This window comes from Typopeltis vanoorti, chromosome 13, assembly GCF_054136105.1.
Source record: "Typopeltis vanoorti isolate ZY-2024b chromosome 13, IOZ_Tvanoo_1.0, whole genome shotgun sequence".
Taxonomy (NCBI): domain Eukaryota; kingdom Metazoa; phylum Arthropoda; class Arachnida; order Uropygi; family Thelyphonidae; genus Typopeltis; species Typopeltis vanoorti.
In genome coordinates, this window is record NC_143561.1 from 68,630,702 (window position 1) to 68,650,647 (window position 19,946).

Here is a 19,946-nt window from a genome sequence, read left to right on the forward strand (position 1 = left end):
ATCAAACAGGTGTTCTATTTCTCTTTTTCCTCTCGCTATATCAGCTTCCTCTTTGTAAAAGCACACTACTGCCTGGTGTGGCAAATAACATGGCAACAAAACAGAAGTAAAAGCATCACTTGCATAAAAAAAAAAAAAAAGACTACAATTCTTTATTGACATGAAAACCTCAGTGGAAATTATAGAAATAAAAACTAAAATCAAGGTGAGATCTTTTTACTCTTAAATATCACAATTACAGTTTGCAACAGGCTATAATTATACAAAGACTTCTTTTATACAAAAACATTAAAGAATTTTTAATTACAAGAAATAATGCATTACCATTAAGAAATATTTACATATGTACTCGTAATAAAACAAACTTTATACTTTCCTTATCAGGGCTGCCTTATACATTAGGCACAATGCCTAGGGCCAATGAAAACTGGATTAACAAAAATTTTTACAGGAATTGAGAAGAAAAACAAAATTTCAAAATAAAGATATTTTATATTTTAATCCATGTAAATTATAAATAGAAATTATTAGAAATAGAAGTAGGTTTATTAAACAACAATTCTTGAAAACAATCAATCACATTTTCTAAAAAAAAAAAAGATTACATTTGTTACATAAAAATCACAATCTGCATATGTTTGTTATTCAGGTATATTTACTTTGTGGTATTTTTTATTTGCAAATTCTCTTATAATTTCGTCAACGGGCAGTTTTAATATTTCACTTTCTATAGAAAGTACTGATAAAGATAATTTTGACTGAGCTAATCCAGATCACAAATGATTTTTTATACAATTTAATGTTGAAAATGCTCGTTCACCTTCTGCATTTGTCCCCAAAATTGATAAGTAAATTTGAAGTACAATATTTGTATTTGAGAAGCTTGTCACCAGACTTTGTTCAGTTTATGCCGACAATAATTCTGATACTGTTTTGCATGTTTATTATTTTCAAAATAAGTTTGAAAATAATAAAAATTCATGCACAAAAGAATCTTCTAAATCATAATTTAGATTTATGTATGTGGACTAGTCTTACAATTTACAATAACTTTTTTTTCCACTTTGCAGTTTTTTTTTCTTTAAGTATTTTATTTACACTTATGACAACTACTCCTCTAGAAGAAACAAACTTTCTTTTCTTTCCTAAAGAAAGCAATATTTTTCTTCCTCTACTGCACACCCAAAGTATTTTTCCTTCCATTGTTTATTTCTAGAATCACAGTTCCTAATGATTTGGAGACTAATGATACTAAGGCAGAATCTTGATGCATGGTCAGAACAACTTCTAGTTACCAGTTTTTTGTGATATTCATTTCATCTTTAACACTGTAACTGCAATTAGAAGAGCAATACAATATGATATGAAGGGTTTCTGAAAAGTAAGGTAATACTTTTTTTTCTTAATGATGAAAGGAAATTAGATAAACCCCCGTAGACAGATAATCCCGTTAATAACATTCAAAACGACAGTCATTTTAGTGTGGCACTACTGTCACCTCATAGCTGATGATTTGGAGACACCAATACTAAGGCAGAATCTTGATGCATGGTCAAAACAACTTCTAGCTACCATTTTTTTGTGGTATTCATTTCATCAAACTGTAACTACAATTAGAAGACCAATACAATATTATACAAAGGGTTTATGAAAAGTAAGGTAATCCTTTTTTTTCCTCAATGATGAAAGGAAATGAGATAAAACACGGTGGACAGACAATCCCGTTAATAACATTCAAAAAGACCATGAGTGTAGTGTAGTGCTATTGTTTCATCACAGCTGATGATTTGGAGACACTAATACCAAGCAGTGGCATAGCTGGGGGGGAGAGAACTTTTTTTGGGGGGGTTCAAGTGAAACAATTTTATTTTTCAATGATTCTTTTATGTTAACTTAGTAATTTTTATTACTTAATAATTAGTTTTTAACAACTATACTTACAACTAAAATAAAATATAATTATAACAAAACCATTACATTTCCCTATCATACCATAATTCAAATTCTTAAAAATAAAACACATGGCACTGCGATTGCTATATTGTTTTATTGCTTATATCACGGCAGCTGCATCTCAGCAGCAGCACCGCACAGTCAGTACACATTTGCAAACACGTTTTTTTTTTCATCCTTCTAATTTTGAGTATAACTAAGGCCATCAACAGGAGTTTAGGGCCCTGGTAATAATAATATTTCTGCCAGCCCTATTATATTAGGGTTTTTGCTTAACCCTTTCAATGCGTTTATGCAGTGTATAAAAATTAACAAGCATGATTCCGTTTTTACCCTAAAAAATTTTAAAATGTCTGATTCATCATTAGCTTTTTTAACCTGTTACACATTTCCATTAGGTCATTATTGAAACTATTGAAAAAATATTTATTGTATTTATTTAAGTTAAGGGATATTACATCCCATATTGTTTCTTAGCCAAATAGGAAACTCAAAGAGTTTCATGCTGAATATAGAAACTATATAAAGTTTGGTGATTCCAAGCGTAAGCAAATACCTGGATAGTGCAACACCTGACCCATTTGGTAGTACAAACTGATAAATTACTATAATTAGTAATTTATTGTATTGTTTATGTATGTTTAGTCTAGAATAGATTTAAACAAATCTTTCATTTGTTTAAATTGTTAGTTCTTGCTGCAAATTGTTTGTGGCAAAAATGCCTGCCAATCTGACAAGTGGTGACAGGTGTAAAATTCGATGCAGCGTAAATTTTTCTATTTTTTATTGCATCGACTTTTATAGAGGGTCACATCCAAAATTCACAAAAAGTAAACTTGTAAATTTTATATGTAAATAATACTAACAGCCCACATATTAAAACTCAGAGGAATTAGCCTGATAAAGTGTATGAATAGAAGATATATGAATATGTTAAATTCAATGGCAATGCTGTAGAAATCAGAAATGTATTGTAATTGTCTAAGTAAGTAATACCAAAAGCCCATGTACAGAAACCCAGAGGAATTAACATTCTAAATAGTGTAAACAGAAGATATCTTAAAATGTTAAGTTCAATGGCAATGCCTTCGAAATCAGAAATATATTTGATGTTAGTATAGAGAGACCACAACTATAGAGGGATCAAGCTGATGTCACACACGTTGAAGATATGGGAAAGAGTAATTGAAGGAAGGATATGGCAGGAAACAAAAATTGGTGAGGAGCAGTTTGGATTTATACCAGGAAGAGGGACAACGGATGCAACATTTGCACTAAGGCGATTGATGGAGAAATATAGGGAGATGCAGGCAAAGCTACATATGGTGTTTATAGACCTGGAAAAGACATACGACAGTGGTCAGAGAGGAGGTATGGAGGTGTATGAGGAAGAAGGGGGTGTCAGAAAAGTACGTGAGGTTGGTGAAGGAGATGTATGAGGGAGAGTGAAAGGTCAGGTCTAGTGTCGACATGACAGAGGGGGTTCCCCATTGTCGTAGGGCTCCATCAGGGATCAGCTTTGAGCCTCTACCTCTTTGATTTGGTCATGGATGTACTAGTGGAGGACGTCAAGAAGGAGGCACCATGGAGCATGATGTTTGCCAATGATGTTGTTCTCTGCGAATCATCCTGAGAGAAGCTTGAAAAGACCCTGGAGGAGTGGAGAAGGGTATTGGAGGAGAGAGGCATGAAAATTAACTGGGTAAAGACCGAATATATATAAACGGGGAGTGACGAGGATATGATCATATGACTCCAGGGTGAAAGGTTAACTTCAGGGAAGAAATTCAAGCACCTCGGGTCGGTCATTGAGAGGAATGGTGACCTGGATGACAAAATACAGCACCAAATAACATGCAGCTGGATGAAGATGAGTGGGGTCCTGTGCGACAAGAGTGCGAGTTGTAAGATGAAAGGAAAGCTGTATAAGATGGTGGTGAGGCTGGTGATACTCCATGGCACGGAGACGTGGCCTATAACAAAGGCACAGGAGAGGAAGATGGAGATGGCAGAGATGTGGATGTTGAGATGGATGAGTGGTGTAACAAAGAAGGACAGGATAAGGAATGACTACATCAGTGGGACCAATTGGTAAAAAAGTACAAGAAAGCAGGCTGAGGTGGTCCGGTCATGTAGAGAGGAGTGAGGAGTACATTGGTAAACAAGTGGAGTGTATGGAGGCAGAGGAAAAGAGGCAGGCCCAACCTCAGATGGAGGGATAAGGTGGCAGAGGATCTTAGGGAGAAAGGATGGAGTTGGGAAGATGCCCTGGACCGGAGAATCTGGAAGAAGATTAAAGATGGGAACGCCGACCCTGTTTAACACAGGATAAGGGATAGCGAAAGAAGAAGTTAGTATAGAGTGAAAAGGAAACCTATTGTATCCTAAGCCAGTCCGATACAGCCTTCAAGATCAATGGTAAAAGAGGGAGGTATACATCAGATGCAGTTCTGCTATGTTGTAAAAAGGATTAAACGTGCACTTAGGAGAACTAGAAGTCTGCGCTTAAAAGAAAGTATGGGGGTCTCAGACCTTCGTCCAAAGTTTGCGTGGGAATGTTCGGGGGTCCCAAACCTTTGTCCAGGGTTCCATGAAAAATCAAATATAAGGATCATAGAAAAAGGATCGTGATGGACTATCGGTAGAATCGACACCAGGAGAAAAAGAGGAGAGGATGAGTCGATCCATGGATTTCGTTGAATCCAGATGAAGTCGTGGAAGGAAGCCACTGGAGGCAAAAACTTACGGGGGGGGGGGGGGGGTAGCGGCACAGGACCAGAATTCATAAGGCCTTGACTGCCTGACCCTTCGCCAGAATATCTATAACGCCGCGAAATCACGCTCCAGGCTCCGCAAGCCATTCCAGAGGAGACAATGGTGTCCATGAAATCTCTAAGTGATAGCCCAAGACCTGATACGAAAAGGAAGCCAGGGAATCTGTAAAGGAAATGTGAACAAGTGCACTATACTGATAAAGAAGTCATGTGAGTTTATTTTTTTATGCAATTTTGTCCATGTCATGAAAGACTATTTTAAAGGGACTGATAAATTTATAGTTACTACATATAGTATAATGAGAATAGTTTGTATAAAGAGAAGTTTATATAAAGTGAAGGCTGGAATCTATAGTATAGTTAACAAGCCATGATAATTCCTATATAGTAAACGGGCTGATATATTTTTTTAAATTGCTTAATGATTTGTATTATGTTGCATGCTTAAGTAAATGTTCTAAAGGAAGTTTTTCTCTAAAGTTAAACTTAGAGTGGATTAAGAGGTAGAAATTCATTAATGTGTAAATTGTATGATTGTTTCAGTATAAATAAACATGTTTGTTTTATTTACAAAGAAAATAAAAAGTGCCTGATCTTTTATGCAACGCACTGTTTTAAAATAAACACGATCCTGTGAGCAGGGAGTTTAATAATACCCAACTTGAAGTTAAGTGTTAGCCACGACTGTGAAATATTATTGAGAAGGGCCTTAGTATAGAGAGCGAACTTTACTGGAAGTATTGATATTTCTTATACCACAAGGAGACCTAGTGGTGCAGTCATTAATAAAAAATAAATTTCTAGAGATCTCCGGTATAAGTAAAGAATACTGAAGGTAGAGCAAAGAGAATAAAGTTAATAGAGTACATGAAAGGATTAGATAAAGATAAAGTAAGGATAGAATAAGGATAGTGAAGAAAAGAGATATAGTAAAGTAATTTAAAGTATAGAAAAAAAAAAAAAAAGGAATTTTAATAGATACAATAGAGATTACAATGGCACAATATCCCTCCGTTTACAACAGTGACTAAGCCTCAGATTGTTATTATTTGATCTCATTAAATGCATGTAATATCTTTGTGATTTTACATCATTCTTCATTGTTTTTCTGAGGTGAGTTAGAGTATCATTTTTTTTAGGCATGCAGACTACACAAACTAACATTTTAAAACAGATTTATTTATCTTAATTTATTTATCCTAATAATTAAATAAGGATAAATTAAATTTATCCTTATTTAATTATTAATTATTATGAATATCTTTCTTTTTCTATTATTCTTTCAAGTCTTACTTAAGATGCAGTGAATAAAAGAAAGTGGTGCAGCCTTTAGAAAAAAGAAAAAGGCTAGGGAGAAAGAATTAAAAAAGAATGAAGGTGCACTACTGAAATACCTCAGTTGCGAAACTACTACTGTTGCTGAAGCAATTTCTGAATTCAAACCATCGTCAAAATCAAGTGATTCTTCAACTTCAACAAGTGATAAGGAGTGTAATGAACAAAAAATTCCAGCGTTGACTTAAAAGATGTTGGTCTTTGGCCAAGTAAGATTAACGATGACACACTGATCTTACTGGTACATCAAGGTGCATCTGTGGCTCAACATCTAGATTCTGATTTTGGTGAAGTGATTCGTGAGGGTGCACCAATCAAAGGATGAAACAGTAAGCTTACATGCAAGTGGTTTTTTTCGAACTCTGCCAAATAATGAAAAAATGCTGAGGTCGTGGTTGGTGTACAATCCTTTCAAGAAAGATTTTACTGCTTTTATTGCAGACTATTTGCAGACAGAAGTCATTCAAATTTTGATTCTGTGAATGGATTCAACATGTGGTGGAAACTTAATTCTAAAATATTCGACCATGAATCTAGTGTGACCCATGTTCGATCTTTCACACAATGGAAGGAGTTGGAAAGAAATTAGAATCTGATGTGAAGAAACAATTGATAAAAAGGAACAAGAACAAGTTGAAAACAAAGTGAAGTGGAGGGAGATACTTTCAAGATTGTTGGATATCATTAGATTCCTAGCTAAACAAAATTTTGCTTTATGGAGTCACCGAGAAGGAAATCATTACAAGACTGATGATGAACCTGAATCAATGGGAAATAGAGGAAATTTTTTAGAATTAGTTCATTTATTGGTGAAATATGATCCAGTGCTACACGAACATATTCTAAGAATCAAGCTGGAAAAAAAGTTTGCTAAATCCTATGTCACCTATTTATTCAGTACAAGTTTATAGAAATTTTGGGAGAAAAAATAAGAAGTAAAATTATCGAGCAAGTAAAAGCTGATGATTTGGAGACATCAATACTAAGGCAGAATCTTGATGCATGGTCAAAAGAACTTCTAGCTACCAGTTTTTTGTGGTATCCCCCCCCCCACCCCCCCCCCCCCCCACCCCCCCCCCCCCCCACCCCCCCCCCCCCCCACCCCCCCCCCCCCCCACCCCCCCCCCCCCCCACCCCCCCCCCCCCCCACCCCCCCCCCCCCCCACCCCCCCCCCCCCCCACCCCCCCCCCCCCCCACCCCCCCCCCCCCCCACCCCCCCCCCCCCCCACCCCCCCCCCCCCCCACCCCCCCCCCCCCCCACCCCCCCCCCCCCCCACCCCCCCCCCCCCCCACCCCCCCCCCCCCCCACCCCCCCCCCCCCCCACCCCCCCCCCCCCCCACCCCCCCCCCCCCCCACCCCCCCCCCCCCCCACCCCCCCCCCCCCCCACCCCCCCCCCCCCCCACCCCCCCCCCCCCCCACCCCCCCCCCCCCCCACCCCCCCCCCCCCCCACCCCCCCCCCCCCCCACCCCCCCCCCCCCCCACCCCCCCCCCCCCCCACCCCCCCCCCCCCCCACCCCCCCCCCCCCCCACCCCCCCCATATCCCTTTATCCAAAACTCTGCCATAGGTGGAGCTTATGCTCGTCCCTATGCTGGTCCTAAACCCAGGTAAAAGAGGAAGGTTGACCGCTGGGCTAATCACCCATCCTCATAAAAAATCCCTGATTAAAGAAACCATGAGGGAAGCAAGAAATCCTTTGGGGAATTTGTCCCAAAGGATTTCTTGACACAGGTGAGGCCAAGCCTTATGGAACCTCATTTGCAGATAAGGTCAATCATTTACCCTAAAATTAAACTTAAAATTGGAACATGGAACGTTCGTATAATGTATCAAATTGGAAAAAACTAGGCAGATAATCAACGAGATGAGTAAATACAGTATTGAAGTATTGATATCTTAGGAATTGCTGAAACAAGATGGACAGGCTTTGGTGAGATAAGAACAACTGACAAATACTGAATATTGTATTCTGAAGATGATAAAAGACATGAGAAAGGAGTTGCGGTGATTGTAAGCGAGAAAGCAAGGAAAAGTCTGATGGATTGGAACTCGGTAAATAATCAAATAATTAAAGCTAGGTTTTTCTCCAGGTTCACGAAATTGACCATCATACAAGCATAATGTACGATGGTCAACACCCAAAAATGATCTGAAGAAATGGAGAAAGCCCAATTCTATGATCAACTCCAAAAAGTGATTGACAAAGTTCCTAAACATAACTTACTAATTTTGTTGGGAGACATGAATGCTAAAATATTATTTATTATTATTATTCAGGCCTCCATGGAGTCAAAATACTCATCATGGGAGGTCCTTCCTAAGAAATACAAAGTCTATCATACCACTCATTAACCGTTCTCACTCTCACCACTCCATCCGGCAATGCATTCCATGGTTCAACCACCCTCCATTCAAAGAAACCACTTCTCACCCTCTTGCTCATGGTTTCCTTTCGTAACTTCCAGGGATGGCCTCTTGTCATCACTCGTTCCCACTGTTCAACCAAGCAAAAGAACTCCCCAGTGTCAACCCTGTAACCACCTTTCAACAGTTTAAAAGTCTGAATCATATCACCTCTCCTTCTTTTATCCACCAAACTCTGCAGTCCACATTCCCTCAGCCAATCCTCATAACTAACATTGCAGTCCTGAAACCATCTTTGTTATCTGCCTTTGTACCCATTCTGCAGTTAATTTATTCCCTTCAAATCCTGGGGACCAAATCTGAGAACAATAGTCCAAGTGTGGTCTGATCAGGGTCTTATACAACGGAATGATAACTGTTTTATCTCTGCAGGTCAGCATCCTTCTCATTATTGCAACAATCCTCTGTGTTACCTTCAACACCTTTGCAATATGTCCCCTAAATTTCAGGTTTCTATCAATCATCAATCCCAGATCTCTTGTCTCCCCTACTTCCTCCAGTATAACTCCTCCCATAGAGTATGCAGTGTCCCATCCATGTTTCCCAAACCTCAAGACCTTCCATTTTGCTGCATTAAACCAATACCGCCATTCATTTGCCCATCTATCTAGCTTATTCAAATCCTCTTGCAGGGCTGCCGTATCTGCACTATTACTAATAATTCTTCCCAGCTTCACATCATCCGCAAACAACCGAATATCCCCCTTGCGATCCACTGACAATATCATTGATATAAAGTTAAACAATATAGGTCCCAGTACTGAGTCCTGTGGGAACCCTCTTGTAACCCTCTGCTTCCTTGAAACTGCCCCATACGTACAGAACTCTCTAATACCTATCAGACAGCCAATTCTGAATCCAGTTGACCAATCTGACATCCAGACCCATGTGTTCCAACTTAAATATTAGCTTATCATGTGGGACCCTGTCAAATGCCTTTGCTAAGTCTAAGAAAATGGCAGTATATGCCTTTCCCTCATCTAATGCTCTTGTAACTTTATCATAAAAGGCTAGCATATTGCTAAAACAAGAGCGCCCCTTCACAAATCCATGTTGACTCTCACAGTTAACATTACCCTCATCTACCCAATGCTGTATATGTCCTTCACTACTTTCTCCAAGATCTTAACCCACTGATGACACACAAACTGGCCTATAATTAGACACTTCTAGTCTGCTACCACCCTTATGCAATGGCACTATCTTACCTTCCTTCCATTCCATGGGCACCTTTCCTGCAGCCAGAGTTTCATTGAAAAGCCAGGTCAAAGGTACTGTCAGTTCCCTAGCACATTCTCTCAAAACTCGTGGTGAAATACCATCCAGTCCTACAGCTTTACCGACATCCAGAGTACTCAGTATTTGAAACACACTCTCCTCCTGTACCTCTAAATCTCGAATCTGTGCAATCCCTCTAGCATTAAAACTGACTCCTCTAGGATGAAATACTTCAATAAAGTGTTCATTGAACAATTCCACTATGTCCTCTGCATCAGTCACTTTATTCCCATTTTTATCCCACAATATCATTCTTCCACAGTCATTTCTCCTCCTACTTGCCACATATCTAAAAAATTCCCTAGGATTTTCTTTGGATCTTAGGGCCAATCTCCTCTCATATTCCAGTTTTGTCTTCCTTACCATACTAGTCACTCTTCTGGCCTGTGCCTTATACTCTTCATGCATCTTCTCTTCACCTGTCTCCTTATATCTCTTCCATAGCCTCTTTTTCACATGCAATTCCTGTTTAATATTGTTTGTCATCAACTTTACTCAAAATTGTGTCCTCTTGTTCACTCGTGATATACAACTTACCATTGCTGCTAACAAATATTCTTTCATAATTTCCCATGCACTAATGATATCCTGGCCTTCCAATTCCTCCCTCCATGAAACTTCCCAAAGTTGACGCCTTAGACTATTATAATCACCTGTTTTATAATTCCACATACGTTCCCATCTCTTTGATACTCCTGCATGTCTATTCATTTTCCAAGTCAAAACAACCATATTGGTCACTCTTTCCAACTGGTGAGAGATGTCATCTCAGTTATTATCAATTCTTCTGATGCCATGACCAAATCCAAAACTCTTGAACCTCTTGTTTCCTCTATTACAGGTTGCCTAAGACATTTGTCCTTCAAGAATTCTAGAAATTCCATTCCCTTATTACTCCATGCATCTTCCTCTCCCCAATTTATACTACTTCAGTTAAAATCTCCCATAACGATCATTCTTCTTGCACTTGCCAAACTCAACTGTGTAAACATTTCCTAGTCTCTATCCTCTGTTCTCCTGGGTCTGTAGCAACACCCACTAAATATCCTGTCTTGCCCACCTCTACCTCACACCATATGCTTTCAAAATCATTAGTGCCACTGCCTTCCAAAGTCTCCACTCTTAGAGGACATAGGTCGTCACTTATCATAAGCAGTACTCCACCACCACGCTTTCCTTTCCTATCCTGCCAAAAAATGCTATACCCAGGGACTTCTATTCCTGTTATTATATCCTCCTCTGTCAGCCACGTCTCAGTGATCCCAATAATTTTTGGCCAGGCTGGTGCTATCTGCACCATCAATCCTCTCCCTTATTCCGGATACTCCTGCCATTAGTATAAAGCATATAAATGTCATTGTTTTTATACCTAGCATTATCCCCTCTGGACTCCACTCTGTGTTAGCTGATGTCGTCCCCCTTCTCCCAAGTACCCATTCCCACAAGAGGCCATCCCTGCTACCATCCTCCCTGGGATACACTAACTTGTTCAGAATAGCAATCTCTCCAGATGCCTATGTCCTTCCTCATTCAAATGTAAGTGGTCTCTTGCATACAATTCCTCTCTGTCCTCAAACGCACGCCAAGCATCCACATATTCCAGTCTTCTCTTGTCACAAAAGAAAGACGAATGATAAATGTACTATAGGAAATGAAGCGAGTAGTAAACAAAATGAAAATGGAGAACTTTTTTACATCCTTCTGTGAATTAAATAACCTCATCATAGGAGGTAGTATCTTCAAACATAAGGTAATTCACAATGGAGTTCCCCTGATGGGAAAACAAAAAATCAAATTGATCACATTGTTATATGTAACATTTTCAAGAGGATGTTACACGATGTAAGGTTCAAAAGAAGAGCTGATGTAGCTTCATACCATTTTCTGCTAAATGCAATCAAACTAAAGATAGCAAGAAATGCAAAACTAAGAAAGAATAAGAAAATTAAATATAACATTGATAAACTGAAGGAAAAGAAAACAAAAGAGAAATTTACTAATGAACTGAAGAATTGATTCTCAGTTTTAGAAGAATCAAATGAAAATGACGAGGAAAATACGATTGAAGCCAACTGGGAAAAGTTTAAAGAAGTCTTCAACAAAACTGCACAAGATATTTTAGGAGTGGCAAGTCATACAAAGAATGGGTTACAGAAAATAAATCTCTTTTATCTTCTTCCTTTCTTCAATTAGTTTTAACTAATTGAAGAAAGGAAGAAGATAAAAGAGAAAATAACTCCAAGTAAGCAAGATTACATGGAGAATATCAGAAGCAATATCAAGAAGTACATAAGATGGTGAAGTGCTCTGCCAGAAATGACAAGAGAAATTACTATCAGCTGTTGGGCAAAGATGCTCAGAGAGAGAGAGAGAGAGAGAGAGAGTGAATGATACCAGAAATCTTGGAAAAGTTTATAAAATTATAAGGAAACTTGGAGGAAACCTACCAGAAGAATGAATGTGGGGTTAAAGATAAAAATGGCCAACTACTAACTCAAGAGCTAGAAGTCCAACAAAGATGGAAAAATTACTTTGAAGAACTATTAAATGTTAAACATGATTAAATCCAAATATTGAGTCCCCTTTTCAAGGAGATACTAAATGAATTCATACTAGATGTAAATATGGTAGAGATCACAGTACAAGAAATCATGGAAGCAATCAAGATCCAAAAGAACAGAAAAGTGAAAAATAATAACATTAGTGCTGAAATGCTCTAAGCTGACATTAAAGCATCAGCAACTATACTGTATAAACTGTTTAATTTTATATGGGCATCTGAGAATGTTCTGAGTACCAGGAAAGAATCCCAAATAGTCAAAATTCCAAAAAAGGTGATCTTATAGACTGCACTAACTAAAGAGGAATCAGTCTATTGTCAGTACCATCAAAGATCTTCACTAGAATTATAATAAATAGAATAAAAGAATTAATAAATAAAATAAAAGAATAAATAGAATAAAAGCACTGAGAAAATACTGAGCATAGAACATAGAAATGGAAGAATCACACTGAATCAAATTTTTATTCTTAGAAGCATAACTGAACAGAGTGTTGAATTAAATTCAACTATATAGCAAAATCAATAAAGTTGAGATATATAGCTGAATTTAGTTCAACACTCTGTTCAGTTATGTTTCTAAGAATAAAAATTTGATTCAATGTGCTTTTTCCATTTCTAAGATCTGCTTGTTCTATTCTCAGTGTTTTCTCAGTGCATTTAACAGAATAGATAATGTCAATGGAAAATCCTGAAAATTTATGGATTCCCTGACAAAACAATAAATATCACAACTTCCAAAATTTTTGACATCAAAATTGGTATTAAGCAAGGTTGCATCATGTCTGGAACAATTTTCATCATTGTCATAGATCGGATAATGCGGCAAATCCTGAAAAAAAACTGAAAACTGGAATAAGATGGAACATTGACACCGCATTAGAAGATTTGGACTATGCTGACAACACTGTATTACTATCTTCTGGATTTGAAGGCATGAAAATTAAAAATCAACATTAAAAAGAATGACCCAATCTTTATAAATGGATATCAAGTACAAGGGTGGTCTGAAAAGTTCTCATCCTAATAATGAAAAAACAAATTTATAATTTCAAAATTATTTTTATTTTTCAACATAATCTGCCTTAAGACTAATACATTTATTCCAGCGATGCTCCAGCGCCATTACCCCGTCCCTATAGTGGTTCTCGGTGTAAGATCTGAAAAATACCCCTCTACAGCTGCAATCACCCCTTGATTCGAAGAAAAACGCTGACCAGTGAGGAAGAGTTTTAGTTTTGGGAAGAGATAGAAGTCAGAGGGGAGCCAAATCTGGGGAATAGGATGGATGTTCCAACAATTCACAGTGCACATCCCTTAATTTTTCCATTATCAAAACACCTTTGTGGGCAGGTGTCCTGATGAAAGATGAATTTTTTCTTCTGCAAACCAGGTCTTTTCTCACCAATTTTTTCGTCTAGTCTGGTTAAAAGATCAGAATAATATTTCCCAGTTATTGTTTTACCTTTTTCAAGATAAATAATAAACAAAATGCCTTTAGCATCCCAAAACACTGATGCCATGACCTTACATGCTGATGGAATCGACTTTGTCTTCTTTGGCACTGAACAACCGGCTTCTGCCCACTGTTTTGACTGCTGTTTGGATTCTGGTGTGCAATGGTGAATTCAAGTCTTATCCATCAATAAATCGACGCACAAAATCAATTTTATTCTCATTAAAATGCTCCAAGCATTGTTCAGAGATTTTCATGCGAGTACATTTTTGATCTGCTGTGAGCAAGCGCAGCACCCATCTTGCACAAAGTTTTTTCATATGCAATTCTTCATGCAAAATATATCCTACACGTTCTTTTGAAATGCCTAGTCTCAGCAATTTCATGCACTTTGACTCGCCGGTCATCCAATAGCATATCATGCACTTGATCAAGGATTTCTGGTGTTGTTACACTTTTCGGAAGTCCTTCACGTGGATTATCTTCAAGGCTAGCGCAGCCATGTTTAAACTCAGCAGCACATTTCTTAATTGTCGAAAACAAAGGTTTATGGACACTCTTTTATGAACTTCGAATGAATTTTTTTTGCCATTAAACCTTCTTTTACAAAAAATTTTATAACTGCATGATACTCAATTTTATCCATTTCAAAGGATACAGACAACTGTATAAAACAAACTACTTGATAGAATGACTTGCAATTTCACATGGATGCTTATGACAGATGGACCAACTTAGAAAAAAAAAAATCTTGCTGATAGTTGCCATCTATGGTCAAGGCTGAGAACTTTTCAGACCACCCTCGTAGAAGTGACAAACACTTTTTAATTACCTTGGAGCAACTGTCAAAATGGAAGGTGGTGCTAACGAAGACGTAACAGTAAGAATAAAAAAATCTTGCTACACATTTAAAACTTTACAGAAAATTTGGAAATCATCAAATATAAAAATAAACTTAAAGGTGCAAATTTTTTTAATTTAACTGTTAAATCTGTACTACTTTATGGAAGTGAATCATGGAAATTAACCAAACAACAAGAAAATAAACTAAATAAACTTGATGCCTTCCAAACAAAATGTCTTCACAGAATTCTCAGACTGGCCAAATAATAATTAAAATATTGAAATATACAACAAAACAAAAAAACCAAACCCATCATAATAGAGTTAAAGAAATGCAGATGGACATGGATAGGCCACGTGTTGAGAACGCCAAAATCAGAATACACAAGAACAGCATTGACATGGGCGCCTGATGGTAAAAGGAAGAGGGGGAAGACACAAAATGACATGGTGCCAGATGGTAATCAAAGAACGAAACAAACTAGGATAGTCGAGCTGGGAGAGAGCAAGAGAAGCAGCACTGGACTAACAGGGGCATGCCGGCCATATGTACAACACACACAGGCACCAGGATAGTAAAGGTGCCAAAGATTTGGTATGATATTTTAAATAAAGTGAATTTTGTCAGCAAAATACTGCAGTCTTCATCTATGAATCTCCAACTTACTTTAGATGCATTGAATGATCTAAATCAATTTTTAAATGATTATAGGTCTGATGAAACTTTCAAAGAAACTGTAGAAAGCTAAAACTAATTGCAGCAAAATTTAATGCAGAATCTGTATTTTGTAGTAGTAGACCACTAAGGTGACGTAAAAAGACAACACAATTTTATTACAAACATGAAAATAAAATATAGTAGATCCTGAAATTTCATTTAAAGTAATTTTTTTTCACTGCATAATAGATCAAATATTACAATCTTTGAAGTAAATTTTTTAATAAAGATTTACTTTATTAAAAGAACACATGAATTCATTTCAGTTTTTGTATTTGTTAAGTACTTCACGAAATAAAGAAGATTTATTATCTTCTGATATATTAATTCCCCTGAATAAAAAGTTACGACAAAAATTAACACATGAGAATCGTTCAGACATTGACACAGACGATTTATACGAAGCAATTTTACTATCAACCATTTATTTCTAATTTTAAAAACGATATATATCAGATAATTCAGTATATTTATTCAAACGACTTAATCACAGTTTATCCAAACTTTACAATTGCTCTTCGGATTCTTTTGTCATTACCGGTATCTGTAGCATCTGTGGAACGGTCCTTTTCTAAACTTAAAATTATTAAAAAATACTTGCGCTCCACAATGGTACAAGACAGACTTTCAAATCTTGCCATTACATCAATAGAATCAGATATTTTGAATCAACATGATATTATTCAAGAATTTTCATTAATGAAAACTAGAAAAGTTCAATTCACTAAGTGATTTTTCTTTCTGTTTAAATATTTATTTAACTATTTCTTTACCCAATAATGTTTAATATGCTCCTATTTTATATACTTGTAAGTTACTATTATTTATTTACTTTATTTTTGTTGTTTTTGTACCCTACTTGTATGTTTATTGTTTTTTATAAATTTTTTTTGTAATTTCTGCTTTTTGTTCAATAAACTTATAATTAATATATTTTGTATTTCATTTTAACTTGCTGATACGTTTTTATAAAATTGATTTTTTTTATTGGGGGAGGGGTATAGGGGCGCCAACTAAAGTTTTGCACACAGGCGCCGGACACTAATGGCGCATCCCTGTGGACCAAAGAGGATGGTACGCTAAACCCGTGGCCTCATGCACCTCACAGGTGTAAAGAGCAATAAGCAAGCCTTTATCCAAAATATGTGCCACTGAAATTATGATCAGCGAGCAATCTATAAGGAGTTGAAAAAAATTACTAAAAATTGATTTTATCAAAATTATATTTTATATCATACAAATGCTACTTTGATTACTTTTAATTTTATCCCATAATATGTGACGATATTCCATCATTGTTTTAATATCCTTATACTTCAAACACTCCTCCATGCTCAAATAAGCTGAATCTTGTTTGAAGACTTGCCGAATATTATGGGTATTAGATGGATTTGATAATTTAATTGAATTTAGCATTTCTAATGTTTCTTTGAAAGATTCATCCATTGTAGGTTTTACCTGAAAGAGTTTTGCTTCCCAAAGAGAATGCGAAGAACTATGTTTGTTCTTGAATATAAGATCGACTGCATTTTCAAGGGATATGCCATGATATATCACTTTATTAGAATTTTTCTTTAAATCATCATCAACTCCAAAAGCCACTGTAACATATCCAGAGTTTCCTTCTATTCTTACTGCAATTGTGTGCAGCAGAGTATCCGAAGCGATTTCTATAGGAACTTTATTAATATTAATTCCCCTGAATTGACAGTTGCTAAGAATACATCTTGAGTTGATAATTACAGCTACTGAGATATCACAATATTCTATAATAGCATTTTTAACTATCCTCGATGATGGGTGGATAAGTGAATGCATTAAAACTCCATGACAGCCTATCAATGGAACTCCACGTTCAGTAAGAGAAACACAGGTCATTCTGCTTAATCCTAATTCTTCAGAGAAATGGTCATTTAAGCATATGTTATCAATATATTCCTTCATAGTTCCTAAATGATAGAAGGTTGAATTCTGTAATACTAAGATATTTAGTGGTTCTTCTTTCAGCAAATTATAAATAACTTTTCTTGTGGTAGTTAAGTCATCTGTAGCCTCACTTACATTCTCCATGTTTTGAATATATGATGGCGAAGACCTGATCCCTAAAGGTTGCAAAAAATCTCCATAGGAACTAATTTCACATTTAATTGAATTTGACATTTTAAAAAATTCCATCATTTTGCACATAACATTGCTATCAAAAAAGAAAACACTGTCACTGAATACTTTCCCGGTGTCTTCTACATCCTGTAATTCTGAAAAGAAAAAAAAATTATATAATACATAATAATTCAAGAGTTTAACAAATTCTACAATTTAAAAATAGTTAAATAACCAGTACTAAAACCTACTCAACAAATATTATAGATATTACAGTTAACCTTGTGGGCCAAGAAATATGTCCTATGTAAACAAACAAACAAACAACAACAACAACAAAAGCTTTCAATGCAGCCCGGTTGGCCAAGTGGAGACAGCATCTCTACTCTCCAATCAACAATCTATGTGGATTTAAATTCCACTGTGGTATTGAAGTATCATTATTAGGAGCCAGACCCAGGAAGATACTAAGGTTGAATGAATGAAAAAGTAATTTTTTTTTTTACCCATACACAAATAGTAAAAAGGTATGTCACTTTATTATTAAAACTTGGGATCAGACCTTTAATGTAAACAAACATTAAAAATACACCAATGTTTCACCAACCTACTCCAGATGATTCAACACAAGCACTTTGCACTCAAGTGGATGGAGTAACTATGAAAAATGCAAAGCATTTCCCCCTATTCTGGCAATCATTTTTCACCAAATTCTGGCACTGATAAAATGCACTAGAGCAGTTTTTAGACATTTGATAAAATGAGTATTTGATGACTGGGGCATCCCCATACTGCAACGAAACTGTTGGTTTATAGGAATTTCGACATCCTGACATTTGCCATACGGTATTGTGAAATGTGTCCCAGCAAAATGCATGCACCAAGAAACATTAGCGGTCATTGAAGGATTCTCAAGATTCAGTGTAAAGACAAGTATGGGCATTGATGTTCTGACCAATGCTAGCTGCATGAGCACTGAGGTAATGATTATCCACCACCACCAACTTTGCTGGACTGGTCATGTTGTCCATATGCTCAATATCTACTTTCCAAAACAGACCTTTTTCTGCAACATTCAAGAATAACTTAAGGCTTCCATATGATTTTCCATAACACTGATCTTGCTATAACAAATATTCTGATCTCTAGTCAAGATCAGTTTTCTCCTGTCATGTTGATACATCTTTTCCAGGTACAAACACATCACATCAAGTCTCAGCTTCAAAAACACTTAATATCCTTTTGGTATCATTCAAAACATTTTTTCTTGCCTTTGCAATTTCTAACATATATAAATTCCAGATCTGTCCAACCTCAAAATTAATGTTCTCACAGGTGGTGCACCAAAAATCTCCATAAGACTGCTGCTATCCAGAGTAAGACTATTTGCTTAATAAATGATTCATTTCACAAACTCCCTTCACTTTCTCACAGATGATCTGTTTTTGCACTTATTAAAATTTTGGCTTATTAAAATGTGTATTTTGTATTGTGCATTATGTAATATGTATTTTGAAGGAAGGAAGAGTGGAGAAATTTTTCAAGTCATCAAAGCATGGATAAGCTAACATAAAGATCTAAAAGCACCAAATAGGCATATAGAAACATTTTGGGAAAATCTGGAGAAAAGGGCAAGGCTAAAGATTACGGTGATTACCTGTTGAATTTTGGCTAAGGAACCAGTCATTATTAACACCAAGTTCCAACAAAGATGTGCACAAATAAATAATAAATTACACGATAACCACATTAATTAACTTTATCGTGTAATTTATTATTTATAGTTATGCCACAGGTACCTTTAAAGATTAAAAATGTGAGCAAGTTCACGACACACAAAATAAGAAAAACCTCATTGGCTATGTCACTGTTGTTGGTGATATCTTCATGCTGGTTCAGGATACAAGAGTGTACAGAGGACTGGACATTGCAAGTGACCATCACTTAGTTTTTAAGCAGGGTAAAAATGAATATCACATTGGAAAGAAGAGTATGTAAGAATTTAAACTTTGAAAAGAATTAAAGCTGAGCAGCTTTTACAGGTAAACTGTAGATTCAACTATACAAACGCATTGAAGGAAAAAAACAAAAGTTCCTAGCAAGTAAGACAGCAGATGCACCAAAAGAATATACAGAAAAATGTAAATGAACTAAGCTATGTGTAAAAGTAATTAAACAAAGTCATGAGAAGACTTCAGTAAGATTATAGAAGATAAATATCAGGAAGGAAGCAAAATGTTCTGGAGGCTATTGAAAAACATAGAAATGGAGGAAAGAGTAGTACTGTAAAGGAATCAAAGATGATAAAAGTGACATGGAAATTGAAGATAAGGATATCCTAGATGTTTTGAGTGATTACTTTGAAAGACTTCAATGGAACAAGCAGTGACAGAACCATAGAAGGAAATTTTTAAGAGAAATGCAAAGAGGAATACATATCAATACTTAAGGTAAAAAAACTATCAAAAACTTGAAATGTGGAAAGGCAGCTGAAGTAAAAGA

The 19,946-nt window shown here is 36.4% G+C and overlaps 1 protein-coding gene across 1 annotated transcript in view; it reads right to left on the minus strand.

The window, feature by feature from the left end:
* Positions 1-200: 200 nt before the first annotated feature.
* The window catches only part of LOC150100258 (fucose-1-phosphate guanylyltransferase-like), a 51,388-nt gene continuing 31,642 nt past the window's right edge, over positions 201-19,946 (minus strand). The window contains exons 5-6 of the mRNA XM_090402782.1: positions 16,803-17,599; positions 201-427 (exon numbers count right to left, since the gene is read on the minus strand). Of these exons, the coding sequence (XP_090258908.1) occupies positions 392-427; positions 16,803-17,599 (833 nt within the window). The 3' untranslated portion in view covers positions 201-391. The remainder of the gene's footprint in view (positions 428-16,802; positions 17,600-19,946) is intronic.